Source organism: Melospiza georgiana, chromosome 24 (genome assembly GCF_028018845.1).
Source record: "Melospiza georgiana isolate bMelGeo1 chromosome 24, bMelGeo1.pri, whole genome shotgun sequence".
NCBI classification, from domain to species: domain Eukaryota; kingdom Metazoa; phylum Chordata; class Aves; order Passeriformes; family Passerellidae; genus Melospiza; species Melospiza georgiana.
The window spans coordinates 6,455,311-6,479,009 of record NC_080453.1 but is presented as its reverse complement, the minus strand read 5'-3'; the positions used below and the strand labels follow the sequence as shown (position 1 = coordinate 6,479,009).

General features: G+C 58.4%; 1 protein-coding gene across 1 annotated transcript in view; it reads right to left on the bottom strand.

Annotated features, from left to right (window-relative positions):
- The window catches only part of COL8A2 (collagen type VIII alpha 2 chain), a 31,316-nt gene extending 8,367 nt beyond the window's left edge, over positions 1–22,949 (bottom strand). The window contains exons 1-2 of the mRNA XM_058040257.1: positions 22,926–22,949; positions 683–873 (exon numbers count right to left, since the gene is read on the bottom strand). Coding sequence (XP_057896240.1) covers positions 683–857 — 175 coding nt within the window. The 5' untranslated portion in view covers positions 858–873; positions 22,926–22,949. The remainder of the gene's footprint in view (positions 1–682; positions 874–22,925) is intronic.
- Between the last annotated feature and the right edge of the window lie 750 nt (positions 22,950–23,699).

Genomic DNA, 23,699 nt, shown 5'->3' with positions numbered 1-23,699 from the left:
CGTGGTGGTGCCAGCACTGGGGTGGGTGCAGGAAGGGCAGCTGGGGACAGGGGATTACAGAAGACTGGGCGTGCTGGAGCCCTGGCTGTGTGGAGCACTGACCCGGGTGCCTCTGCCCCTCTGGGTGCACAGTAGGGAGCGATTCAACACGTCTGGAGTTTCTGGTTGCTGCTCACCAAGAGAGGAAATGTCTCTCTCCTGCTCTTCCCTTGCCAGGCTGGTCTCAGCTCCAGCCTTGGCACTCTTTCCTTTCCCAGCTGGTGCAAAATGCAGACAGGGAAACGGAATAGGTGGAGGAGTGGAGAAAGCCTTGCCAGGACAGCTCAGGTTTAACAGCAGGGAAAAGAAGAGACAGAGAGTGCTGGGGCTTCTGTGCCTCCTGCTGCTGGGGATGGGCAGGAGGGCAGGAGCCAGAGGCTGGAGGGTCCCCTGTGTGCCTTGTTTCCAGACCAAGGTGCCCTCCCAGTCCCAGCAAAGGGCTTCATTTCCCGGCTGAGCCGTGTCCACCCTGTCGCTGGGTTAAAGACCCAAATGATCTGGCCGTGCTTGGCCAAGTGTTTTGGACAGCAGCACCCTTGGCTGTGCCAGGCGGCTTCCAGGAGCCTGAAGGGTGGAGATGACAAGTGCCCAATGGCTGTGAGGTGCCACGTCCCCTTCCCACTGCCCCGAGTGCATCCCTTACCCAGGTACTGCCCTTTGCCTTCACGGAACGGGGGTCCCAGGGGTCCCTTCACCATGGGCTGCATGTACTTGACTTGAGCGTAGCCCCCCACGCCGCCTCCGGCTGCCGAGCCGGGGCCCATGGCCATCAGCAGCGCGCCCAGCAGCACCGGCAGCGCCGCGACGTCCGGCAGCATCCTGCTCCCACGGCTCCTGCAGACAAAGCAACAGTGACATTGGGAACACGTCCCCCTCAGCAGGACCAGCTGGGAGCCCGGGAATGATCCCCGTGGGAACAGGGCTCCCTTCAATTTGTCTTTTGGTAGAGCAGATATCCTGAAGGTGTTGCCCTTCCCAACACACCAGAGCTGGGAGATGCATGGTAAATATAGTTTATAGAATAGAATCCCAGAATTACTGAGGTTTGGAAATGGTCTTGGGGGTCCATTGAGCTCAACCTGTGACTGACCCCCACCTTGCCACTAGCCCAGAGCACTGAATGCCACATCCAGTTGTTCCTCAGACACCTCCAGGGATTGGGACTCCACCACTTCCTTTCCAGAGAGAAATTCTTTCTGATGTCCAACCTGAACATCCCCTGGCACAGCTCAAGGCTCTTCCCTCATCTTGCACTGTAACCAGCCATGGAGGTGCTCAGTGGAGTCTTACAGAGGCTGCCCTGAGTGTCTGTGGTAACTCTCACATCCCTTACAGATTTTAAACAAATATAAGAGGTGGGGAAAAGGCAGATGAGACCTGCAGCCCACCAAGCCCAGCATTGCTGTCACATCCCTCCCTCAAGTGAGCCGGGGCTCCTCTCATTTGGGACCCTGTAGGAGGCACAGGCTGCCACTGCCAAGCCTTTCCTGGGGGCAGGGAAGGGTGCTGAGCATCCCAAATGGGTGCTGAGCATCCCAAATGGGTGCTGAGCCTCCTGAGTGGGTGCTGAGGGTCCCAAATGGGTGCTGAGCATCCCAAAGGGGTGCTGAGCATCCCAAATGGGTGCTGAGCCTCCTGAGTGGGTGCTGAGAGTCCCAAATGGGTGCTGAGCCTCCCAAAGGGGTGCTGGGCCTCCCAAATGGGTGCTGAGCCTCCTGAGTGGGTGCTGAGAGTCCCAAATGGGTGCTGAGCCTCCCAAAGGGGTGCTGGGCCAAACCCACAACGTGGGAACCAGAGATTTGCCGCGTTTGTGGCTCAACTGCGGCGCTTCGCGGGCAGCGCCGGGAACTCTCGCAGAGGACGAGGGATGGGAGCAGCAGCCTCAGCCTTAAGTGCCTGTTTATTTAAAATAAACCCCCTTTATAAATACTCTCTTCCTCCAGCAACTCTCCCTGTCAGCTCCACGTGCAGAGCTGCAAACAGATTGATTTGCAAGGAACGTTTATTTTCGGAAGCTTAAACAACACGTGACGCCAAAGAGCTTTTTGCTGCTTTTCCTCCTTCTCGCAATAATTGACCTGTGGTGGTTATTAATGAGAATTAAGCTCCTGGCCTGTCCTGCCAGGGAGCAGGGGCAGGGCTGCAGCATGCTGGGATTTCATCGGAATTTCCTGAATCGCTTTTGCTGAAGCAGCAGTGGAAAAAAGAAAAAGCTGCAGCCTAGAGAAAAAACAACCCAAATTAAAACAAAATTAAAGCAAATTAAGTCAAGGGAGGAGGGAGCCCTGGCATGGGATTGTTCCTGATGCCACAAGGGCTTGGCAGGTTTTTGGAGTCTCCAGGGACGAGGCAGCCTTGACAGCTGCTCTTGTGCCTGGAAAATGGTCTGGGAGTCAGCTGAGGGCTGGAGGGGACAGGGATGGCCCTGCCATCAGCAGCACGATGGACCCTGTGAGGATGCAGGTGCCTGTGGCAGATGCTGGAAGGGGAACTCTGCTCTGCCCATCCCACCAGAGCCCCGGCCCCTGAGCGGTGCCATTCCCACTGAGACACCAAAGCTGTGGCTGTGGGTTGGGTGGCACTGCCAGGGACAGGGGTGACAGCCACCCCCATCCTCCTTGGCAGCACGGCCCCGGCCTCGCCGGCATTATTGTTTTTCTGTCTTCAGGGTCGAGGAGAGGAACGCTTCTTTTTATGAAGCATTATTTTACAAGGATTTGTTTAAGGGGAAAAGAATCCCATTCTAAGGGATTGCAGCTGTAAAAATACAGTTTCTGTTAAATAAAAGAGGAGAACAAACCCCTGAATCAGCTATTTACTTGTTTTCCTTACCTGGTATGACCCCTGTGCCTCCATCTCACCTCCCTCCCTTCCTCGCTCTCTGCTCTCCCACCTGGGCTGGATTCACCCCTGCTCCTCCTGCCTTGGGAGCAGCACCCTGGGCTGGTTCAGCCCCTTGCTGCTGGGCATTGCATCCTCCTGCTGTGAGACCTCAGCCTTTGGAGAGATGTGGGATGCAGGGAAAACGGAGCCAGAGGAAGGGAGAGGGAGGACAAGGGAATCTGACCACGGTTTCATTGTATATCAGATATAAAACTGAGTTCCCTGCTCTGTGTCCTTTGTCACCCCCTTGATCCAGCCAGGTCATTCCAGCTGCCCCAGTCTCTGCAGAGGAGCAGGGGGAGCCTGGCCTGAGCCCCCAGGTACGTGTCCCTCACAAAAGGGGTCTCTGGTGCTGAGCTGTCCCCCCAAGCTGTGCCCGGCGCTGGGGCAGGAGGCCTCCTGCTACCCGCGCTCTCCAGGCAGTGATTTAATAACAATAAAATGGAAACATCTGGAGTCTCATATGATGGATAAAGTGTGCACAACGTGCCTGTGGAGAGGCTCTTTCATGCTTGAAATCTTCTGTGTTATGAACTGATAATTAATCACACGGAGCAGCCACACGACGGTCCCATCTCGCCTGGCAGGTCGTGAGTGGTGGCAGATCCATCATGTGTATGGGGTGGCTACAGACAGACAGACAAACAGACAGACAGGAGTCACCTGCCCATCCTCCTGGGGGTCACCTGCCTGTCCTCCTGGGCTCTGGGGTCAAGAACCTGCTCTTGTATGGCCAACAGAAATCCCAAGAGATTCATTTTTTTTCCAACTTAGAGCAGGGGAGATGCTTTGGGGGTCCCAGTGGTAGCCCCTCCTGGCTCACTCCACTCTGCTGGGCACTGCAGCCACCAGGCTGGGCACTGTCCAGACAGGCTGCTGTCCTCCAGAGGCAGCTCCAGCCCCCCAGCACACTCCAGTACAACCAAAACCATCCCTTGACCCAAAGCCAAGCCCAGCAGGAGCTGCTGAGCCAGGAGGGTTCACACAGGGGCAGCACTTGAGGGGTCCCTGCTGTTCTCTGGGGATGCTGGAGCAGGATGGGGCTCAGCAATCCTCCACTGATCAGCCCTGGGGGGAGCAGGGCCCCGACCCAGCACCGAGACCCCTGGCACGGCTTCAGAGCCGCGGCCGCCACGCTGACGGTGCGAGTGTCGGCTCCCCTGGCAGGCGGCGAGCAGACGTGTTAAAAACCCTTGGCACGCCATGAAAGCGCCGGGAACAGGGAAAAAATCTCACACTTAAACCATGAGAAAAGAGACAAGAAATGTCACCTTGTTCTTGCAGGAAAACAACCAGCCCGTGCTGCCTCTGTCGCTCCGCAACTGCTCGTGGCTTGTGCTGGGCGGCCTGGTGAGCTCCCAGCGTGTTCCTGGAGTGCTCCTGGCCATTCCCAGTGGAAGGGGGCTGCTGCCCCCCGCACTGTCCCACTCTCCCCACAGAGCCCATGTCAGCACTCCCATGCCTGTGCACTGGGCAATGTTCCTGTGAACACCATGGCCCCGCTTCCCCACGGACACGGCCAGGGCTGTTGGCTGAGCTGCAGCTGATTTATGGCCCCTGTTACTTAAATATTAATGAAGGGCCTGGCCGGCCCCGCGCCTGCTCCCTTTGAGGCTAATTATTTTTTAAGTCAATATATGTGATCCACGGGGGATCTGCCATTGTGACTGAAGGTCGGCACAACGGGGGACTTGTTTAAACCCGGCAGTCAAAGCGTGGTCAGTTTGGGACACAGCATGTGCTCTCTGGCACTCCCCCCAGCTCCGGCCCCACATCCATCCCAGCCCCACAGAGGGATGAGGCAGGATGGGGAATTTGATGCACTTTAGCTCCAGTCTCACTGGTGAGGCCTCATCCCATCCCCATGCCCATTGCTGTCCCCATCCTCTTCCCCATGCCCAAGCTGTCCCCATTCTGTTCCCTGGGGTCACAAGGCACAGCCACCACCTCTGGAAGCCGTGGCAGAAACTGTCCCCAGGCTGGGGGGAGCCGTGGGAAGCTCCTTGCCCTCGCCCAGGGCTGGGGGGATGCAGGGAAGGGAAGCACCAGGAGCAGCCGGCGCGTGTGGGTGGGCTGGAGCTCGGCTTGGCCGCCGCCGTGTCCCATCGAGCCGCTCCATCCTCCGGTCATTTACAATAAAAAATAAAGCAGGGAGGATTTCCAAGCCCAACACGGGGCTGGCCCGGCTCCAGCGGGAGGTCGATGATTTGCTTTGCGCTACACATGCTTTAAAAATAATAATAAACCGAGGCAAAAACGAAAAGTGAGCTATGAAGAGGGAGAACAGCACGTTGTTTCCGCAGGCCGGGCTGCGAAAGCCAAAGGCATCAGGGAGCAGCTCGGCTGAGCAGCGCCGGAGCGCGGGGGAGACTTGGCACCAGCCTGTCCTTAACTGCATGACACCTGATCCCATCCAAGGCTGCTGTACGCGCTGCCGGACCCGGAGCCCGAGCCGGAGCCTCGTCCGCCAGCAGCACAGGGAACAAGAAAACATTTTCCTTGACGAAGAAAAAACACCCCACCCCATCTGCAGGGACCTGCTCCTGCACACAGTGCCCAAGACTGGCCTTGAACGGAGCAGGATAGGCATGGCATGGTGTGGTACAGCATGGTACAGCATAGTATGGCATGGTACGGCATTGTACGGCATGATATGGCATGGTACGGCATGATATGGCATGGTATGGCATGGTACGGCATGATATGGCATGGTATGGCATGGTACAGCATGGTATGGCATGGTACGGCATGGTACATCATGGTATGGCATGGTACGGCGTGGTACAGTGTGGTACGTCATGGTATGGCATGGTACAGCATGGTACAGCATGGTATGGCATGGTATGGCATGGTACAGCATGGTACAGCATGGTATGGCATGGTACAGTGCGGTACGTCATGGTACGGCATGGTATGGCATGGTACAGCATGGTATGGCATGGTACGGCATGGTACGGCATGGTACGGCATGGTACGGCATGGGACGGCATGGGACGGCATGGTATGGCATGGTACGGCGTGGTACGGCATGGTACGGCATGGCATGGCATGGTACAGTGTGGTACAGTGTGGTACGTCATGGTATGGCATGGTACAGCATGGTACAGCATGGTACGGCATGGCATGGCATGGTACAGCATGGTATGGCATGGTACGGCATGGGACAGCATGGTATGGCACAGTACAGCATGGCATGGCATGGTACGGCATGGTACGGCATGGCTCAGCCCAGCAGATCATGGCACGGCCTGGCACAGCACGGCACAGCACAGCATGGCAATGGTGCCAGCTGCCCACAGCTCACGCTGCCCGGGTCCCGCAGCGATGGCAGCCCCAGGGGCGGTGGCGCCGCTTGATCCCGCGGCCCCGGGTCAGGGCTCAGCCGAGCGGATTAGCGACCCCGGGCGTGTGTGCCGGGAGCGCCGCCGCAGGTCACGGCTCAGGGCTTAATCCCTCACCTCCAGCTGTCAAAACTGCTCTGCGCAGCCCCGGCGGGCCTGCGTGGGGCCGAGGGCATCCCTGAGGACGGGTGGGCACCCGAGGGCCAGGCGGGCACCCCCAGGTCGGTGCTGGTTGGGGTCTGGCTCTGGTCCAGGTCAGGGTGGAAAACCCTGGCTCGGGGCTGCAGCAACACCAGGTCCTGCCTGGGGCAAGGCTCAGCCTGGCTCACAGCATCCCTGGGGTGTCACAGGGAAAAATCTTTTATGAAAAATCTTTTCTTTAGGATTTTTCCTCTTGGGAAGCTGAGAGGCCTCAGGAACAAAATGTAAACATTGATTATCTGCTGCTGTGGGATGAAACAGGTGGATCTTTGATTAGCTCATGTTGGTTGTTTCTAATTAATGGCCAGTCACAGCCCAGCTGGCTCAGACAGGAAGTTCGAGCCACAAACCTTTGTTATCACTCTTTCCTACTCTATTCTTAGCCAGCCTTCTGATGAAATCCTTTCTTCTATTCTTTTAGTATAGTTTTAATATAATATATATCATAAAATAATAAATCAAGCCTTCTGAAACATGGAGTCAGATCCTCATCTCTTCCCTCATCCTCAGACCCCTGTGAACACGGTCACACTGGGGTGCTGCAGTTCCCTCACTGATGCACAGCTGGGAAGGTGCCCGTGGAGGTGAGTGAGACCCAAGGGACATTTCCTCCCTTGCTGTGGCCCCAGAGGAGTTTCTGCACCCCAAATCCCCGGTCCCAGCCCCCCGCCAGCCTCCCCTGCACTGAAATACCAGAGCTGCAGCATTAATAGCAGGGTTCCCTGCCAGGTGCATAGTTTGACCAGTCGGATCACACATGCCAAACCACAGGTATTTTATGAGACGTTTCCTGTTATGAAGACATTTTTGTGGGGATTCATTTTTTTTCCTCGTTTCTTCTTCCCCTCTCCTCCTCCTCCTCCTCCTCTTCCCAGTGGGATGGTGGCCTGTCCCTGAGGGCTGGAGGAGCAGAGCAGGAGCCAGAGCTGGGCTGCAGTGGGGATGAGGGTGCTGAGGGTGTTGGAGGGTTCCATCCCCTCGGCTGGAACCCCTTTCCAGGGGGCTGTGTAGGCTCCAAACTACTCTGTGAACTCAGACTCATGCCCTGACCAAGCACAGACACTTGTGCCTGGCTCCTGGTGTGGGATGTGGAGAATTTGCCCAGACACCAGAGGAAGGAGAGGGGCTGAGAGCCCCAGGGAGCTGCTGGAGCTTTGGGCATCGCTCTCCAGGGACCCTGTGCTGCTGGGCCAGCCCTGCTCCAGGGACAGGTGGGTCCTGCTGGGAGCAGTGGGAAGCACTTGGAGTTTTCCCGAGCTCTGCAGGTCAGACCCACCTTGCTCCTGTGCAGAAATAACATTTCCTAAGGCAAAGGGGTGTTTTTCAAAGAAATCTGCTAAGCCTGGAGGGACCCGCAGGGAGCGATTCCCATCCCAGGGAATTTGCAGGCAAGTGGCCATCAACCACAGACATTTAAACTTCCAGCCTCGTGCTGGGGTCACTGGATTCACTGTAATGAGCCTTCTGGGGTGGGGTGCTCAGGGCAGCTGCCTTGGGGGGCTGCAGGGTGGGACATGTGGGGCAGCATCTCTGTGGCTGTTCCAGCCCTGCCCACCCATCCCATGGAAGGGGACCCTGCTAAGGGAATGCAGTGGGAGCCCAAAACAGCACTCGGGGAGCCCTCAGTGGCTCTGGGTGCAACAAGGAGCCTCAGCAGCAGCACCCTGTTCTCCCAGGGAAAAGAGGTGCTAGCCTTGCACCACGGTACATACAAACCCCAGAGCAGTGGGACAGCATGGAGCCAGCAGCTCCCAGTGCCCCAGGACAGCTGGTGCTACTGCTCAGTCCTTGCCACAGCATCCCCACCTGTGTCCCCACCCTGTGGTTTCCCCACCTGAGCTCTCCACTCCTCCCTCAGCACCTGCCCAGGTGCGACAGCAAATGTGTGAATTGCTGTGAGAACATCTCCTCCTGTCTGAAACACCAGGAACATCCCCATCCCTGCCCAGCTGCTCAGACAGGAGCCTGCCTCGCAGTGTTTATCCTAACAGGGATTCTATTTTAGCGTCAGAGTTTGAAATTCTGTCTCCTTGGTTTTGCTGGGTCCTTTGATCTCCATTTCCTCTCCTTTTCCAGCATTTTAGCAATCCCCAAGGTGCCAGCACTGCTGCCTGTGCCTGCTCGCCCATCATTGCTCCCGCACATCCTCCCCGTGGTTATCCTCCACAAAACCCTCTGACAAATCACCCGGTGACTTCACTCCCCCTTCACTTTGGAGCTGCATCTCCTCGGGGGAGACTCCAGAGCTCGGCTTCTGACCCCCAACAATGCAAGACCTTGGTTGGGGCACCCCTGGCTCCACCAACCCATCCCCAACCACTGCAAACTCCCCGTCTGCCACCACTCCCTGTCCCGCCAGGTCGGTCACAGCCCTTGGGGACAACGCAGGTGACAGGAGCAGCCCGGAGTGATGCTGGAGTGTCCCAGCCTGGGGTCAGCCCAGACAGGTGCCCTGTGCCCGAGGATGGTCAATGTCCCCCCGTCCCCCCACCAAGTGTCACCAATTCGGCCCCTGTGCCTCTCCTGGGGTTAACGGGGGAAAAAAATATTGTTTATGCTTCTCTAATATCGGCCTTCTGTTTTGCATTTGCCGTTTCTTCAAAGATAGGGAGCCGCCTCTGCCAAGATTCCAGAGGAGATATCCTCAGCAATGCCGACCGCGCTCCCCACCGCACTCAAAGAAAACAAATGTCAGGCCAAGGATTGATATGAAATAGTTTAAAAATGAGAAAAAGCTGCCTTACAGCTAGGTTTACATTAAAATAAATTTCAGGAGCGGGAGCCTCGGCTGCGTCCCTCCCTGGCGGGCGGCGCTGGGGGATGGATGGGGTTACCTGCCGGGGCGGTGCCTCGGTGCTGCCTTCCCCTCGGTGAATCGGCAAATCGGCAAATCGGCAAATCGGCAAATTGCAGCCCCGCGCCAGCATCGGCTTCCCCATCCCCTCGCCATCCCCTCACCACAGTCCTGTCTTCACCATTTCTATACCCATCCCCTTCCCCATCCCCTCGCCATCCCCTTCTCTTCACTATTTCTATACCCATCCCTATCCCATCCCCATCCCCATCCCATCCCATCCCATCCCATCCCATCCCATCCCATCCCATCCCATCCCATCCCATCCCATCCCATCCCATCCCATCCTCACTCCTATCTCCATCCCCATCCCCATCCCTTCACCACACTCCTCTCTTCACCATTTCTATACCCATTCCATCCCCATCCCCATCCTCACTCCTATCTCCATCCTCATCCCCATCCCATCCCATCCCATCCCATCCCATCCCATCCCATCCCCATCCCCATTTCCATCCCATCCCCGTCCCATCCCCATCCCCATCCCATCCCATCCCATGCCCATCCTCACTTCTATCTCCATCCCATCCCATCCCATCCCCATCCCTTCACCACACTCCTCTCTTCACCATTTCTATACCCATCCCATCCCCATCCCCATCCTCACTCCTATCCCATTCCCATCCCATCCCCATCCCATCCCATCCCCATCCCCATCTCATCCCCATGCCCATCCCCTGCTGCCCCATGCACCATAAAGGAGCACTCCTGGCACAGCAGCCCTGTGCAGCTGCTTCCCCATTTCCAAATCCAGAGAAGGGGATGGAGTGCATGTTTCAGGCAGTATTTATGTTATTTAATTTAATTTAATTTCTCTGAGCTGATGTGAGACCCCAGCCAGCCCGAGGTGCTCAGTGGAAACTCTGACAAGACACTCCCATATCCCACGCTCCTGTCTGGCACAGCCCCGTGCTCCTGGCTGGATTTCAGAATTCCCCTGTGCCCTGTAATCCCCATTTTAGGGGCCATCCTCTCTGCCAGGCTGTGCTCCTGAGGCCCTGCAGCACCATCAGGCTTCCATGCCCCCATCCCAATGGACAACCCCCACGTGCCTTTCCATTGGGACAGCTGTGGGTTGTGCAAAATCAAGCTGATTTTTTCCCAGAATTTTGTTTGGAAATAATTTGCCTGACGCCGTCACAAGATGTTTCACCATTGCTGAATCAGCTGCTTTGATTTTTCCATTTGAAATTTCTACTTTTTTTTTTTTTAATTTTTTTTTTTTTTTTTTAAAGTTTCCACATTTCCTTTGTCTTGGAGTCGACAGCCTCACAGGGAATTCCAGTGGCCCTGCTTTCCTGAGGATTACACCAAGCCCTCATGCCACGGGAGCCTGTGCAGAGGCAGCAGAGTCCCACAGGACAGCACCGCTCCTGGACAGCTGGGTGATGTGTCCTGGGGACCATGAGGTGCCACTCAGTGTCCCCACGTTCACCATCTTTGTCATTAACCCTCTTTCAATATCTCTTGATACCCTCTTTAAAGCCACACTCTCCTTTCCAGGCTCCCAATTTCCAGTTCAACCAAGCACCCCGTTGAATTTGCTCCAAAAGGTTCCAGATCACCCCCTAACCTGGACCCACACACCCCAAATTGTGCTCATTTCTCACTGCTCTTCTCCTCCCAATGTGACACCATCGGGCAGCTCTGCCCTGCCCTGCCCAGGGCACCCAGCACCTGCAGAGCAGCCAGCCCACAGGGAAATGGTGTGGATTTCATGTGTCCCACATAATCCCAGAGGAAAAACCACTTCTGGATGGAGGATGGAGAAAGGAGAAGCTGGGACAGCGCTGGGAGCTGGCTAAGAAAGGCCCAGAGGAGCCAGTGACCTTCACAGCTCCAGAGCATCTGCCCTGGGCGTCGCTGTTACCATTGACCCTTTGCCAAGCAAAACTGGGGCCTTGGAGCTCCAGCACTGGTGGAAAGCAGTGCAGAATATCTGGAATATTTTCTTAGCAGGACTCATTTGTTTCTGTTAGGGCCGCTGGCCCTGGATGGACACACAGCCAGTGGCTGTCTCTGTGTCCCTGCAGTGTCCCAGGGGACTGGCAATGGGATGGAGCCTGGTCCCTCAGGGTCAGTCCCTGATTTTGCACCCCTGTGCTCCCATCTGCTCCATTCAAATGCTCCCATTCAGAAGCACTGGGGTGCAAAGCTGGACCCTGGACCCAGGGACAGGGAGACATTTATTACAAAACCTTTTGTTTGGGCCTGGAGCTGGAAAAACACTCAGCTCACTCTGAGTTCTGCCCCAGGCTGTGGCATGTGGGAGCCTCCCTCGGTCCCCACTCGGGACCCACTGCCCACAGGGGTGGCACTGCCAGGACCCCCTGCCTTGGCACGGGGCACCCACAGGTGCCAGGAGGCTGCCGAGGTGCTCAGGAGGGGCTGGCACAGTTACTGCACCCCAAGGGACCCCAAGTGTTGTGCCAATATTTTCCCCATGTTAGTTGCAGACCCAGAGCTGGGAAAAGATCCAAACCTGGGGGTCAGACCTGATCCAGGGATCAGATCCAACCTGGGGCATGTTGCTGCCTTCTAGGAAGTGGCAGGCACATGGCACTGAGCATCTGCTGCAGGTGCCACGCTGCTGCCACACTGGCCTGGCATTTCTGAGCAATGAAATATGGGGAGAAAATTAAATTGAGATATTCAGCCCATTTTTCTAGAGGACAGTCATTGAAAACCCCGAAAAAACAGAAGAGAAAAGATACCCAAGGAACCCTTCAGCCTTCAGCCTGGAGTTGGTGTGGGAAGAGCACAGGAGAAGCTCTGGAGGCAGGGATGGCAGGAGCAATGCCAGGGGACAGCGAGGTGACAGCTCCCTCTGTGCCTCGAGTGGCTGCAGAACCCACCTGGGACCGCACCAGCCTCAGCCTTGCTACAGAAACCAGGGATGAGCAGAGCTGGCTGTGGCTGCAGGGGTGTCTCAGCGAGACCTGGGGCTCCACAGGATCCCCCCGGATCCCCCCGGATCCCCCCGGATCCCCCATCCCAGCCGGGGCTCAGCCCGTGCCCGGCACACCCACAGCGGCGCGGCCGCTCCCTGCACAAGCCCACAGACATTTTCCACCGCTTTTACAGCGAGAGCATTAAAACGCTGCTTTCCGAAGGCTCGGCACGCTGAAATGTCAGGCCCTGGGTGGAATGGCGGGGGCGCGGCGGGAGGAGGGCTGCGGTCGGGGCTGGGTGCCAGGAACCCCGATCTGTGCTGGCCTTTGCCCCAAAGGGGCACCAGGGGCTGGGTGCCAGGAACCCCCATCTGTGCTGGGCTTTGCCCCAAGGGGGGCACCAGGGGCTGTGCTCAGAGCTGGGTGCCAGGAACCCCCATCTAGGAACCCCCACCTGTGCTGGCCTTTGCCCCAGGGGGGCACCCAGCAACCCCGATCTGTGCTGGCTTTTGCCTCCAGGGAGGCACCGGGGTCTGCAATCGGGGATTGGCACCAGGAACCCCCCATCTGTGCTGGCCTTTGCCCCAAAGGGGGCACCCAGGATCCCCGATCTGTGCTGGCCTTCGCCCCATGGAGGCCCCGGGGGCTGCAGCCGCCTCCATGCCCGGTGAACGGAGAGCCGAGGGCGGCTCGGGGAGCCCTGCCCGGGTGCTGCCCCTGCTCCCTTGGCTCCCGGCGCTGTCTCCTGCCCGCTGCCGGGCTCCCTTTGTTAGGAAGTCAGGGCTGCCCCTTCCCACGGCCCCCGCCGGGCTCTGCCAGGGCCGGAGCGTGGCCCCGATGAGCCAATGGAAAGGAAATTCCGTGCGAGGCCAGTGTCCCACAGCCTCCGGGCACTGCTGCCCGCACCGGCCCGGCACGGAGCGGGAGGTGAAGGGGTGAGGTTCGCTCTCCTCCCGGTTCTACAGCGACCAGAGATGGCCAAGGGGCTTTGGAGGCAGCCAGTGACCCCTCTGTGCGTGCCCTGGGGATGCTCCCACACCCAGTTCTGTGCCAAACTCATCTCCAGGCATGGCGGTGTCTGCTCCTCCTTGCTATGGGGCCAGCGAGGGAACAGAGCCCAGCCAGGTCTGTCCCTTTAGGAGGCTGGTGGGAGCAGGGATCCATCCCAGCTGGCCAGGGCAGGGTGTCCCAGCCCTGCAGGAGGGGTGGGTGCAGCGGGACACAGGGATGGTTGTGCCGGAGCAGCCAGGACGGGGTCGGGAAGCCGGGAGAGCCCCGGGTGTGTCCCTGTGTCAGGGCGGTGGGGCTAATTCAGGAGCTTTCAGCACCACCCACAGAGGTGTCCGACGCTTTTATTTATGAACCCGCTGGCTCCTGCGCAGCCCCAGCCTCTCACATGCAGGAAAAAGCGCGTCGGAGCCAAGACAAACAGAGCCAGCAGCATCCCCGCGGGAGGCAGCGCCGGGCGGGCCAGGGATGCTCCGGATGCTGCTGGTGGCCGGAGGTGGCCGAGCCCCGGCAAAAGGGCCCCGGGGCCGGGCTCCAGCAGCACGGGCTGCCACGGCATCCACACAGCTGCCCTTGGTGTGCTGGCTGAGCAGGGACGCTTTGGGGATGCCCAAATGCTGCCCCCGGCGCAGGGGATGCTGCTGGTGCCCAAAGGCAGAGAGGGATGTGAATTCACACGAGCGTCAGGGTGAGATCCAGCCCAAAAGGGCTGCAATCCATCCCTGGATGGATTGCCCCAGCACTGGCTCCAGCCCCCAGCAGCGTGGCAACAACTGGGTTTTTGTCACTGTGTGCCAGGGAATTCAGCAAACCCAGTGCTCCCTGCTGGTCCCAGCCCAGGCTAATCCCATAAGATGCTCTGTCAGCACAGCCAGCAAGGACAGACAGCAGCTCCTGCCCCCTCCTGTCCCCCAGGCACCATCCAGGGGCAAAGCAGTGCCCCAGTGCTCCCAGTGGGCCCAAGGTGGATGCAGACAAAGGCACTGCGAGCGCCAGCTCCAGCTCCAGCTGCTCTGGGGACTCGGCTAATGGGGTCCATTTGCTGGGTAGTTCTTGGAATAACAAATTGTATCATCCAAAAAAGCAAAACCACAAAAGGGGATCGGCTTGCAGCTCAGCTCACAAAAGCCCCTTGTCTGGAGGCCCCCAGCGCCCCCCAATCTCCCAGAGAAAACTCAATTTAACCAAAATAAACAGCACACCCAGCCCTGGGCTCTCACGCTCCACACAAACTGGGGATCAACCCGACCCTGCAGCTGGCAAACGCCACCAGCTGGGCACCTGGCTGTGCCAGGCAGTGCTGGAGCTGCTGCCCACTCCTCTGGAGTGCCGTCCAGCCAAAACTGAGCTCGCAGGGCTCTGGCCATGGTGCAGAGCCCAGTGCTGCTCCAGCTCCCAGTCCATCCCAGTCACCCTCTCTCTCTGGAGGGAGAGGGCAGGGCTCCTGCAGGAACAGGGAAGATGAAGCCATGGATTTCCTGCAGCAGGATGAAAGATGAGGTTCAACACCTGCCAAACCTTCTAACCCCCCTTCTCACCCTGCCAGCTTCCTGGCAGGCTGGAGCCCACTGACCTGGCAGAGGTGGAAGTTTGGAGCAAACAAGGTTCCCAGCATGGCAGGGATGATCCCAGCCTGCAGCAGGACCAGCTGCAGGGCCCCACTGGCCCCTTCTGGTCTCCAGCTCCCACAGGGATGTCCTGTGCCTCCTCTCATTGCCCCCGGGTCACCCAAGGTGACGAGCTCCTGTTTGCATCCTCAGAGGACACAGCAGCTGAGGTGCTCGCCTGGGTCCTGAACTGGGGGGCTGCAGGAGGGGGAAGGTTGAAGGGAGGGGAGTTACACCCCTTCCCAGTGGGTCAGGTCTCCACAATTATGGGATTTTTGAGCTATTTCTCCTGCTGGGGTTGGAGCCCAGGGACTAACCTGCCTCCCAAGCCAAGAGCCCTCCAGCAGCAGCCCTGCAGAGGTCCTGCCTTTGGGAAGTGTCCCTACCATGTCCCAGCAGTAGTGGAGGGAGGTTTGTTCCTCCCATGGCTCTGATCTTCACACCTTCTCATGCAAGGCAGGAGCACCAGCTTCCAATCCTTGTCCACACACTGCTTCTGCCCCCAGCCCCAAAAATCACTTGAATTATTGACAATCTGAGCAGTTTGGTCAGATTTAGGACCAGGTTCCACCCCTGGGCCAGCTGCCTCCAGCCAGGGGACTCAAGCAGATGGTCAGTGATGCAGGGACAGCAGTGGGATGGGAATGGCCACAACCACAGCCTCCACAGAGCTTTGGGGACAAACCACCTGGGCTCCCACACCCCTGGGAGCTCAGGACAGGATGGTGCTGCCTTTGGGAAGTGCCCCTGCCATGTCCCAGCAGTAATGCACAGAGGTTTGTTCCTCCCATGGCTCTGGTCTTCACACCTTCTCATGCAGGGCAGGAGCACCAGCTCCCAACCCTTGTCCCCACACTGCTTCAGCCTCCAACTGCAGTCAGGTATCCCCAGCCCCCAAAATCACCTGAATTATTGACAATGATCAGTTTTGCTCAGGTTTTGGACCAGGTTCCAGCCAACTGCTACCAGCCAGGGGACTCAAGCAGATGGTCAGTGATGCAGGGACAGCAGTGGGATGGGAACGGCCACAACCACAGCCTCGACAGAGCTTTGGGGACAAACCACCTGGGCTCCCACACCCCTGGGAGCTCAGGACGGATGGCACTGCTGCAGCTCCGTGCCTGGCTGCTCCCAGACGGTCACTCCAGCATCCCTTCCCAGCTGGATGCCCCCAGGATGCCGTGGGCGACCCCGCCGCCGTCACGGCCCATCTGCCGCGGGTAATTCCCGCCTGCCCGGCAGCGCTCTGGCTGCATTCCTGCCCTAAGTACCGCGGATTTGCTGTGCTTTATGAAAAACGAGAAGAATGTCTTAAATGAAATTAATTCTGACGAACCCAAGATTTCATAAAAGCACTGCCCGGGCATGGTTTGGCACAGGCCTGCTCTTGTTCGCTCTAGTGCTTCCCTGGGGGGAGGAAAATACCAGGCTTGGCATAAAATAATTACAGACTCCTCGTACAGCTCAATTTATGGCTGCTGGAGGAGCGCTGGGGTCTTGTCCTGGCCCGTAGCTGATGCTTGGCAATGACCACATCACGTGTGGTCTTTAATGAGTGGCTATGGGAGGTGTGATGGAACAAACCATCAGCACCAACTGTGCCAGGCCTTCGGGGCAGTGCTGGACACCTGAGTGTCCCAAACCAGGCCTTGAGGGGTCAGGTCACGCTGCCACATGAGCTGGCACTTGCCAGCACAGCACAGAGCTGGCAGGGACAGAGTGTGTTCGTGGTGAGGACGTGTCTGTGCCGGCGGTGGGAAGGAGCGAGGGAGGATCGGGAAGCGGGCACGGAGCCACCGGTGCTCGGCACGGCCCCACCAGCTTCCTTCGGATACAGACAGGGGAACTGCTGTGGCCCTGCCCGCCTCTCCCTTTCATCTCGACTTTAAAAAGCCATTAAATTGAAACCATAAAGGCACCCAAGCCCTGGAGCGGCTCCGCCGTCCCGCTGGCCCCCGCGCCGGGGATGCTCGGCAGGACGCGCGCAGCAGGAGCAGCTCGCAGGCTCTGACCTTGTTATTTATGTAACACAAAGCTCTTTTCCTCTGTTCCTGCACTGCCGTGAGCCAGAGGCTGAGACCCCCACTATGGGACCCTCAGGGGTCTGTGGGCCCTTGGCAATCACTGGGCTTTGGGGTGCTTGAGCTGCTGTGAGGGGCAGGGGGTTGGCCGGGGTCCAGCTGTGGAAGAGGCTCCCCAGGGATGTGATGGAGTCAGAATCCCTGGAAGTGTTCAAAAAACAGATGTGGCACTTCACAGCACGGCTTAGTGGGCATGGGGTGTTTGGTTGAAGGGTGGGCTTGATGATCTTGAAGGGCTTTTCCAACCTTAATGAATCTGTGTGCCTGCTTTGGGGTCTGCCCTTGACCCAAGCTGCCCACCCTGGGGCTGTGGGCTCTGCCCTCCAGGGTTATCAGCTCAGTCCCTACAGGGCCCAAAGAATCTGAAATTAAAGGCAGAGCAAAGACAAAGGTATCGCCACTGTAATCCAAACCCAGGCCCAGGTCAGGATCTGCCTGTGGGTTGTGAGTGCCAGACTGGCAATATCAGGAAATATGAAGAAATAGCAATAAAAGTCGTCTTGTTCTTGTCCGCTGGCTCGCAGTACAGGCAGCAGTGAGAAATACCTTTCTGCAGTCATTGACAATGCATGTTTCAGGGTGGAAATATGCTTCTCTGGCAAAAGCCCACATATTTAACCCCGGTGGGCACTGGCAGCTCACCCTGCGAGCCCAGAGCAGGGCTGCAGGGAGGGCAGTGGAACTTCCCAGCCTGGCTGGGCACAGCAGCTCAGGAGATGCTGCTCTGGCTGCTGACACGGAGCAGGATGTGAGGGTGATAAGTGCTGAGTGTTGAAATGAAAGCTACAGTGAGAGCAAAGGACCTGCTGCAGCTCTGCGCCGTGCCAAGCCTCCCACTGCCTTATCAGTGCTTCCCTGAGAACATGGCTGTGTTGTCCTGACATTAAATATTCTCCTTGGTGATCCATATCTCCTCCATTTCAGTCACAGCACCCGAATGCTCCAGCCCTGATGCACACCCTGGATTCACACTCCCAGCCCTGGAGCGGAGCCAAAATCTCCAAAGGAAAAATGCAGCCCGAGCTTCCAAGTTTCGTGGTGAAACCACATGATTTTGATGGGAAGCCATAAATCAGTCCCAGGCTCTCTCAGCCTCTGGTAACTTCTTAAAACAAACCTGGGCTGAATTCTGGGCCTTGTAATGAAATCTGAAAGCAGGTGAATTGGCCACAGGGTTTGTGCATCACCACAAGTGAGTGCATGGAGCAGCCTCAGATGCCCCGACCGTTCTGAGAGGGTTCCCACAAACGATGGGGCACAACCAAAGCATCTTCCACCTCCTGTGGCATCCAAGGACAGGAGAGGCCTGATTGCTGCCCAGTCCCTGAGACCTTCCCAGCCCTGGGGGCACGGACACCACCCTGCCAGGACAGCAATGAGATGGGCAGGACCTGCCCTGCTGCCCTGCCCTGCCAGGGAAACGGGGAAAAGTGCAAATCCTCCCGTGGCTGCAGGGATGGGGCAGCTCCCTGAGGTGGTCTGGCCTCGGGGCCTTAGGTTTCGGCACAAAACAAAGTGAAGGCTCTTATTTGGCTAATGTGCCTCGGAAGAAAGGCTCTATCCTTGTTTGCTCCCACTGCTGCATTGTCTGTGGATAAAGCCAGGGATAGTTCTCATCTGATATGGCAATATCATCTCGCCCATCTGGACAGGGCTCTTTACAAGACCCTGCTTTAGAATTTAGATCCCTGGGAACTTGGAAGGCAGCAGTGAAACAAAACCCTCCACCAGAACAATAAAGAGGCTCTCAGCGACAGCCAGAGCTCTGTGGGGCAGGCACAGGAGCACTGCAGGGTCCCAGGGGTCCAGCATTGCCAGGCTGCTCCAGCGTGCAGCAGGTCTGCAGAAATCTTCCTCTTTGGGGCAGTTCCTGGGGCCACATCCTGCCTGGAGAGGGCAGAACTTGGGCTGGGGATGCTGAAAGAAATAAGGACTCGGGTTTTTGGTGCAAAACAACCAAGCTGGGCAAGGCATTGCATCGGCCACTGCATCCACAGCAGGTGGACACTGAAGTCCTTCTCCTCCTCCCTGACTGCTCCCTGCCAAGCCCTGTCCTGGATGGAGGAGCCTGGAAGAGCCTCTGAGGACAAACATCTCCAGATGGGCCAGCAGGACGGGCTCGGCCCCAGGGAAGGTCACAGAGACCAGACCTGGCTGCTCTGCAGATTTTGGCTGCTGCTGCCACCTGTGAGCTGGAGCTTCACTCTGTGAACTTGGCTGACACTGGGGCCAGAGGCCATGGGAGCACTGGGCTGAGGGGACAGCAGACGCCCTCACACTGCCACCTTTGGTCCTTTTTGGGAGCCATCTCCCACCTGCAGCCCCCAGCCAAGCTCGGGAGCGCTGCAGGGATGCAGCAGCCATCAGGAACTGTGGGGTCCCTGCTCCTGGGGTGCTCCTGCAAGAACAGGGCAGGATGTGGCTTTGCTGAAGAGCCCAGCTCCTGCAGCTCTCTGGGGCAGCCCAGCAATGCCCAGGGCTGAGCCAGGCTGTTGGGGAGCAGAGCATCACAATCCCAGCCCAGCAGCAGGCCAGCGCTGCCCCCCCGGCCCCTGCAGATGTTTCCCTGAGCGCTGCCATCCCCGCAGCCCTTCCCGGCCGGGATGGATCCCATTGCTTTGATGTGCAGGGTTATGCAGCCAGAGCAGACAGCCCTGGGGAAGAGCCAGGCAGCCAGGGATGTGACTCAGGAGCGGCTCCGGTGACAGGGGGAAAAGGAAAAGCGGTTTATTATGTCTGTGCCGGCGTCCAAGTCGCCAACGCAGGGAAGCAGCTGAGCCCTGAGCAGGAGGGGAGAGCTGGGGGGACGTGGTGTGGGGTGTCACCCCTGCCTCACAGCCCCCCTGAGGGTCCCAATCCCACTGGATTGCTGCAGGACACAGCCAGGTTCCAGCAGCACCCTGCCCTGCTCCCCAAATGTCGCCAGTGGGTCTTTTGCACAGGGAACCCCCTGAGTGCAAAAGAGGGAATGGGCATGTGTCAATGCCACCCCATCTTTGTTAAATCAGAGAATTGCCCTCTCTAATTAGCTGTGACTAAAGTGCATGGGGGGCTGGGGATGCTCAGAGTCCAGCAAGTGCCCCACAGTGGGCTTGCACCCTCTCCCAGAGGGAAAAACGTGGGATTGAGAAACTGAGGGAAGACAAATGCGATTTGGTGTCTTTTTATCCCTCCCTCTTCTCAACTGTGAGATTTTATTGTCACAGATATTTTCTTCAGCGCAGAGGAATGGAAACTCTGTTCCTTCCTGGGCTGTGGACAAGATGAAATAGGAGACAATGACAGAGGGGTGTGTGGGGACAGACGGACAGACGGGACCGGCCCCACGCCCTCCCCACCGGGTTAATGCCTTTTGCAGGTGCCACTGCCCAAATCCCCTTGATATTGCAGCAGTGTGAGGAGCCTGGCCATGGCATGCAGGGCCTGTGGAGGAGGTTTTGCCCCTCACATCACAGACCCAGGAGCAGACAGAGCATTAAAACCGGGCGGTTTCACCTCCACCTCCCCAGCAGAGGCTGCACCGCAGCCTTGGATGCACCGCACAGCGTCCCGTGATGGATCAGCTCTGAAAGCAGCACCCTGCTAATCTGCCTCCCCAGCAGCCATAAAACTGTCTTGCAGTTCCTTCGGGGAGGATTTACAGTGGTTCAAAGCATCCTGGAGCAGCCAGCAGAGGCAGGAGCTCCCCACAGGTGCTGCCCCCACACCTGCGGCACCTTGTGGCATTGGGGTGATGCCCCTACATCTTTGCCCTCCACTTGATTCCCCCCAAACTAATGCTTCTCAACAGGGACTTGGCAGGGCCCCAGAGCAGCTCAGTGACCCCAGGGTCATGCCTGACCCCAGGAGACCCTCACCATGGTCCCAGCACCCCCCAAAAAGGCTTCTCTCTGGGCTGCTCCTGTGCCCTGTGCTGAGGGCAAGCAAGGCAGGCTCTGCCCCGATGGGCACAGCTGGTCTGTAGCGATGGCTACAGCCTTGGTGACCATCAGTGGAGGTGCAGAACCTCGCCCAGCCATGGGCTCACCAAGAGGTGGCTGCTCACCAGCCCTGGGGCTTTCTGGGCATTTGTGACCCCAGAGAATCCAAACCACAACCCCTGGGCACAGCCCATGCCAGGCCCCTCTGGCACCAGGAATCTTCCAGCACTGGGCACAGGGAATGGGAGCACTGCCCCTGTGCTCCCCCTGCTCCGTATCCAAGTGGGAAACCAAAAACCCAACGCAAGGCGAGCTGTGCTGAGCCCCTGCCAAGAGCCACGGACAGAAATATCCTTGATTTCACCAAGGTGTGAATAACTTTTGACACTTCTAGGGCTTATTGCCTTCAAAAAATCCCCCCTCAGTCCCCATTCACACTCAGCAGGACTGTGTTTCATATGAATGGAATATATGAATCACTGCAAAGAATTTAAATGCTTCCCTGTACAAAGAAATGCTCCCTCCCCGCCTCTGTGGCCGGGCTCTGCACAGCCTAAAACAAAGGCATGGCAGGAGACGGGACAAATCCCGATCACCAAACTGCTGCCTCCTCGGACAAGGGCAGCCTGGCCTCTCAGTTTGGCCCAGTGCAGCGGGGCAGAGCCTCCACCACCTATTCCAACCCACAACCAACTGCCCTGGCCGCAGCACTCGTGGTTTCCGAATTCCCAGTGAGCCCCTGACAGCTGCTGGATTCACATCTCTGTGTGCTGTTTGCGTTTTGGCTCCGCTCCTGCTTCTAAACCCCAGTTTTCAGATTGGAACAGGCAAAGAAAATTGCTTTATTGCCATTCCTCTGCCCAATGTGGGAGCTGGGACAATCCACGGCCCCGCTGCTGGGAGATGGGGTCAGTTGGGCTGACGGAAACCAGGCGAGTCTTCCTGCAAGAACCTCTCCCATTTTTTAGCACTTTTGGGTTTTGCTGCTTCTTTTCCCTTCGGGCAACAGGGCGAGGAGGAAAAATGTAACTGGAAGCCTGGTGCAGCCCTGCAGCGTTTCCAGCTGTGATGTTTCCCCTGGCATCGCTGCCTCGGCTCCACACACGCGGTTGTGTCCAGAGCCCCAGAGGAGCGAGGAAAGCCAAGATGGGGTTCAGGCACCTGGGTTATATTGGTTCCTAAAAGAGCAGGGACAGGACAGCCCCACCACAGCACTGCCCCTGCCCAGGGGGCTCCCAGCCACCAGCCCTGCTGCCAGGTCTGTGTCCTAAATTCGTAGGATCCGGCTCTGAAAGGAGCCGCTTTGTTTCCCAATATCCCTCGCAGACGGATCAAAACTGCATTTTTACAGAAGCAATAAAAATCCCAGGAATTCACCGGCCTTATGATTTATTAAACATGTTCCTTATAGCAAAGCTGCCCATAGATGAGAAATATCTCCGGTAGGTTATTGCCTGGCCTGGGGCTACCGTACAGGGGGGATCTTTCCTGGCTTATTGGGAATGTTCAAAGCCGGAGAACCTGGTAGCTCGGGAGCCAATTAACAGCAACACTCTTAAAAAAAAATAAGCACCTGGTGTTTCCCAAGGTTTTTGTGGAACGCAGTACCCGGGAATGGTGCCGGTACCCGGTGCAGATGTTGGAGCTGCGGGAGGGGACGGGACTCCAGGCAGGGCTGGAGCAGGGAGTGCCAGCAGCGGCTGTCCCAAAGGCCGCGGCACTTTCCCCGAAACACTTTTGTTCTCACAAACATTTCCCAACAGGAGAAAGAAGGGGCTGGGCACTGGGAGACGGCAAAGGCTCTGGGGAGGATTCACCGGGAACGGGATGGGTCAGAGGAGGGAGAAACGATGAGAAAAGGTGAAGTAGAGGAAAGCGGGCTCAGACCTGCCCGAAAAGGGATGGCTGGAGTGTTCCTCGGGGAAAAGGCACCAGAACAGCGGGACTCGTGACTGGGAAATCCACGGGATCAACTCCTGCCCGAGCCCGGCGCAACCCGCGGGATGCGCAGGCGAGCGGCACCGGGAGCGGCACCGGGAGCGGCACCGGGAGCGGCACCGGGAGCCCTGACCCGTCCCGGCGGAGCGGCGCGGACCTTACCTCGGCTGCCGTCGGCGCGGCGGAGCGGAGCGGAGCGGAGCGGCGGGCACGGGCGGCCGCGGGCGGGAGCGGCGGGCCGGGCCGGGCCGGGCCGGGCACCCCGCGGGGCGGAGCGGGGCGGGCGGGAGGGCGGAGCGGGGCCGGGGGCGCGGGAGGTGCGGGGGATGCGGAGCGGGGCCGGGGGCGCGGGGGATGCCGAGCGGGACGGGGGGATGCCGAGAGAGGGATGCGGAGCGGGATCAGGGCTGCGGGGGATGCGGAGCGGGACCAAAGGTGCGCGGGGTGCGGGGAGCGGGCGCTGCGATTTCTCTCTTTTCCCTCTTTTTTCCTCTCTCCCCTCGGCGGTCCCAGCTCGTTCCTCGGGCAGGAGGGAGGGAGACTGCGCGCACCGCACCCCGAGAGCGCGGCCCCTCTGCCCCCGCCCCCCCGGCCCCTCCTCGCCACCCCACCCGGGACAGGGGGCCCGGGCACGGCCCCCAGACCCGCCCGCCTTCCCCCGCGCAGGGATGCCCCGTGCCCCGGGGTGCTGATGCCAGCAGGAGCAGCCACAGGGTGGGAAAAGGGCCCCCTCCGTGTGCAGAGCCCACCCTGGGATGGGGTGAATGGCCTCCAACCTTCTTTCCCCTTCTTGGCAGCCCAGGGCTGGAGCAGCGTCGCCCCCATGCTCACCCAATGTCCTTTGTGGGCACAGGGCCTCAGCAGGACATGATCCCCGCTTCTGTGGTGGGGTAACTCTACCACCCTGAAAATCCCCTTGCTCTGGGCACAACAGTG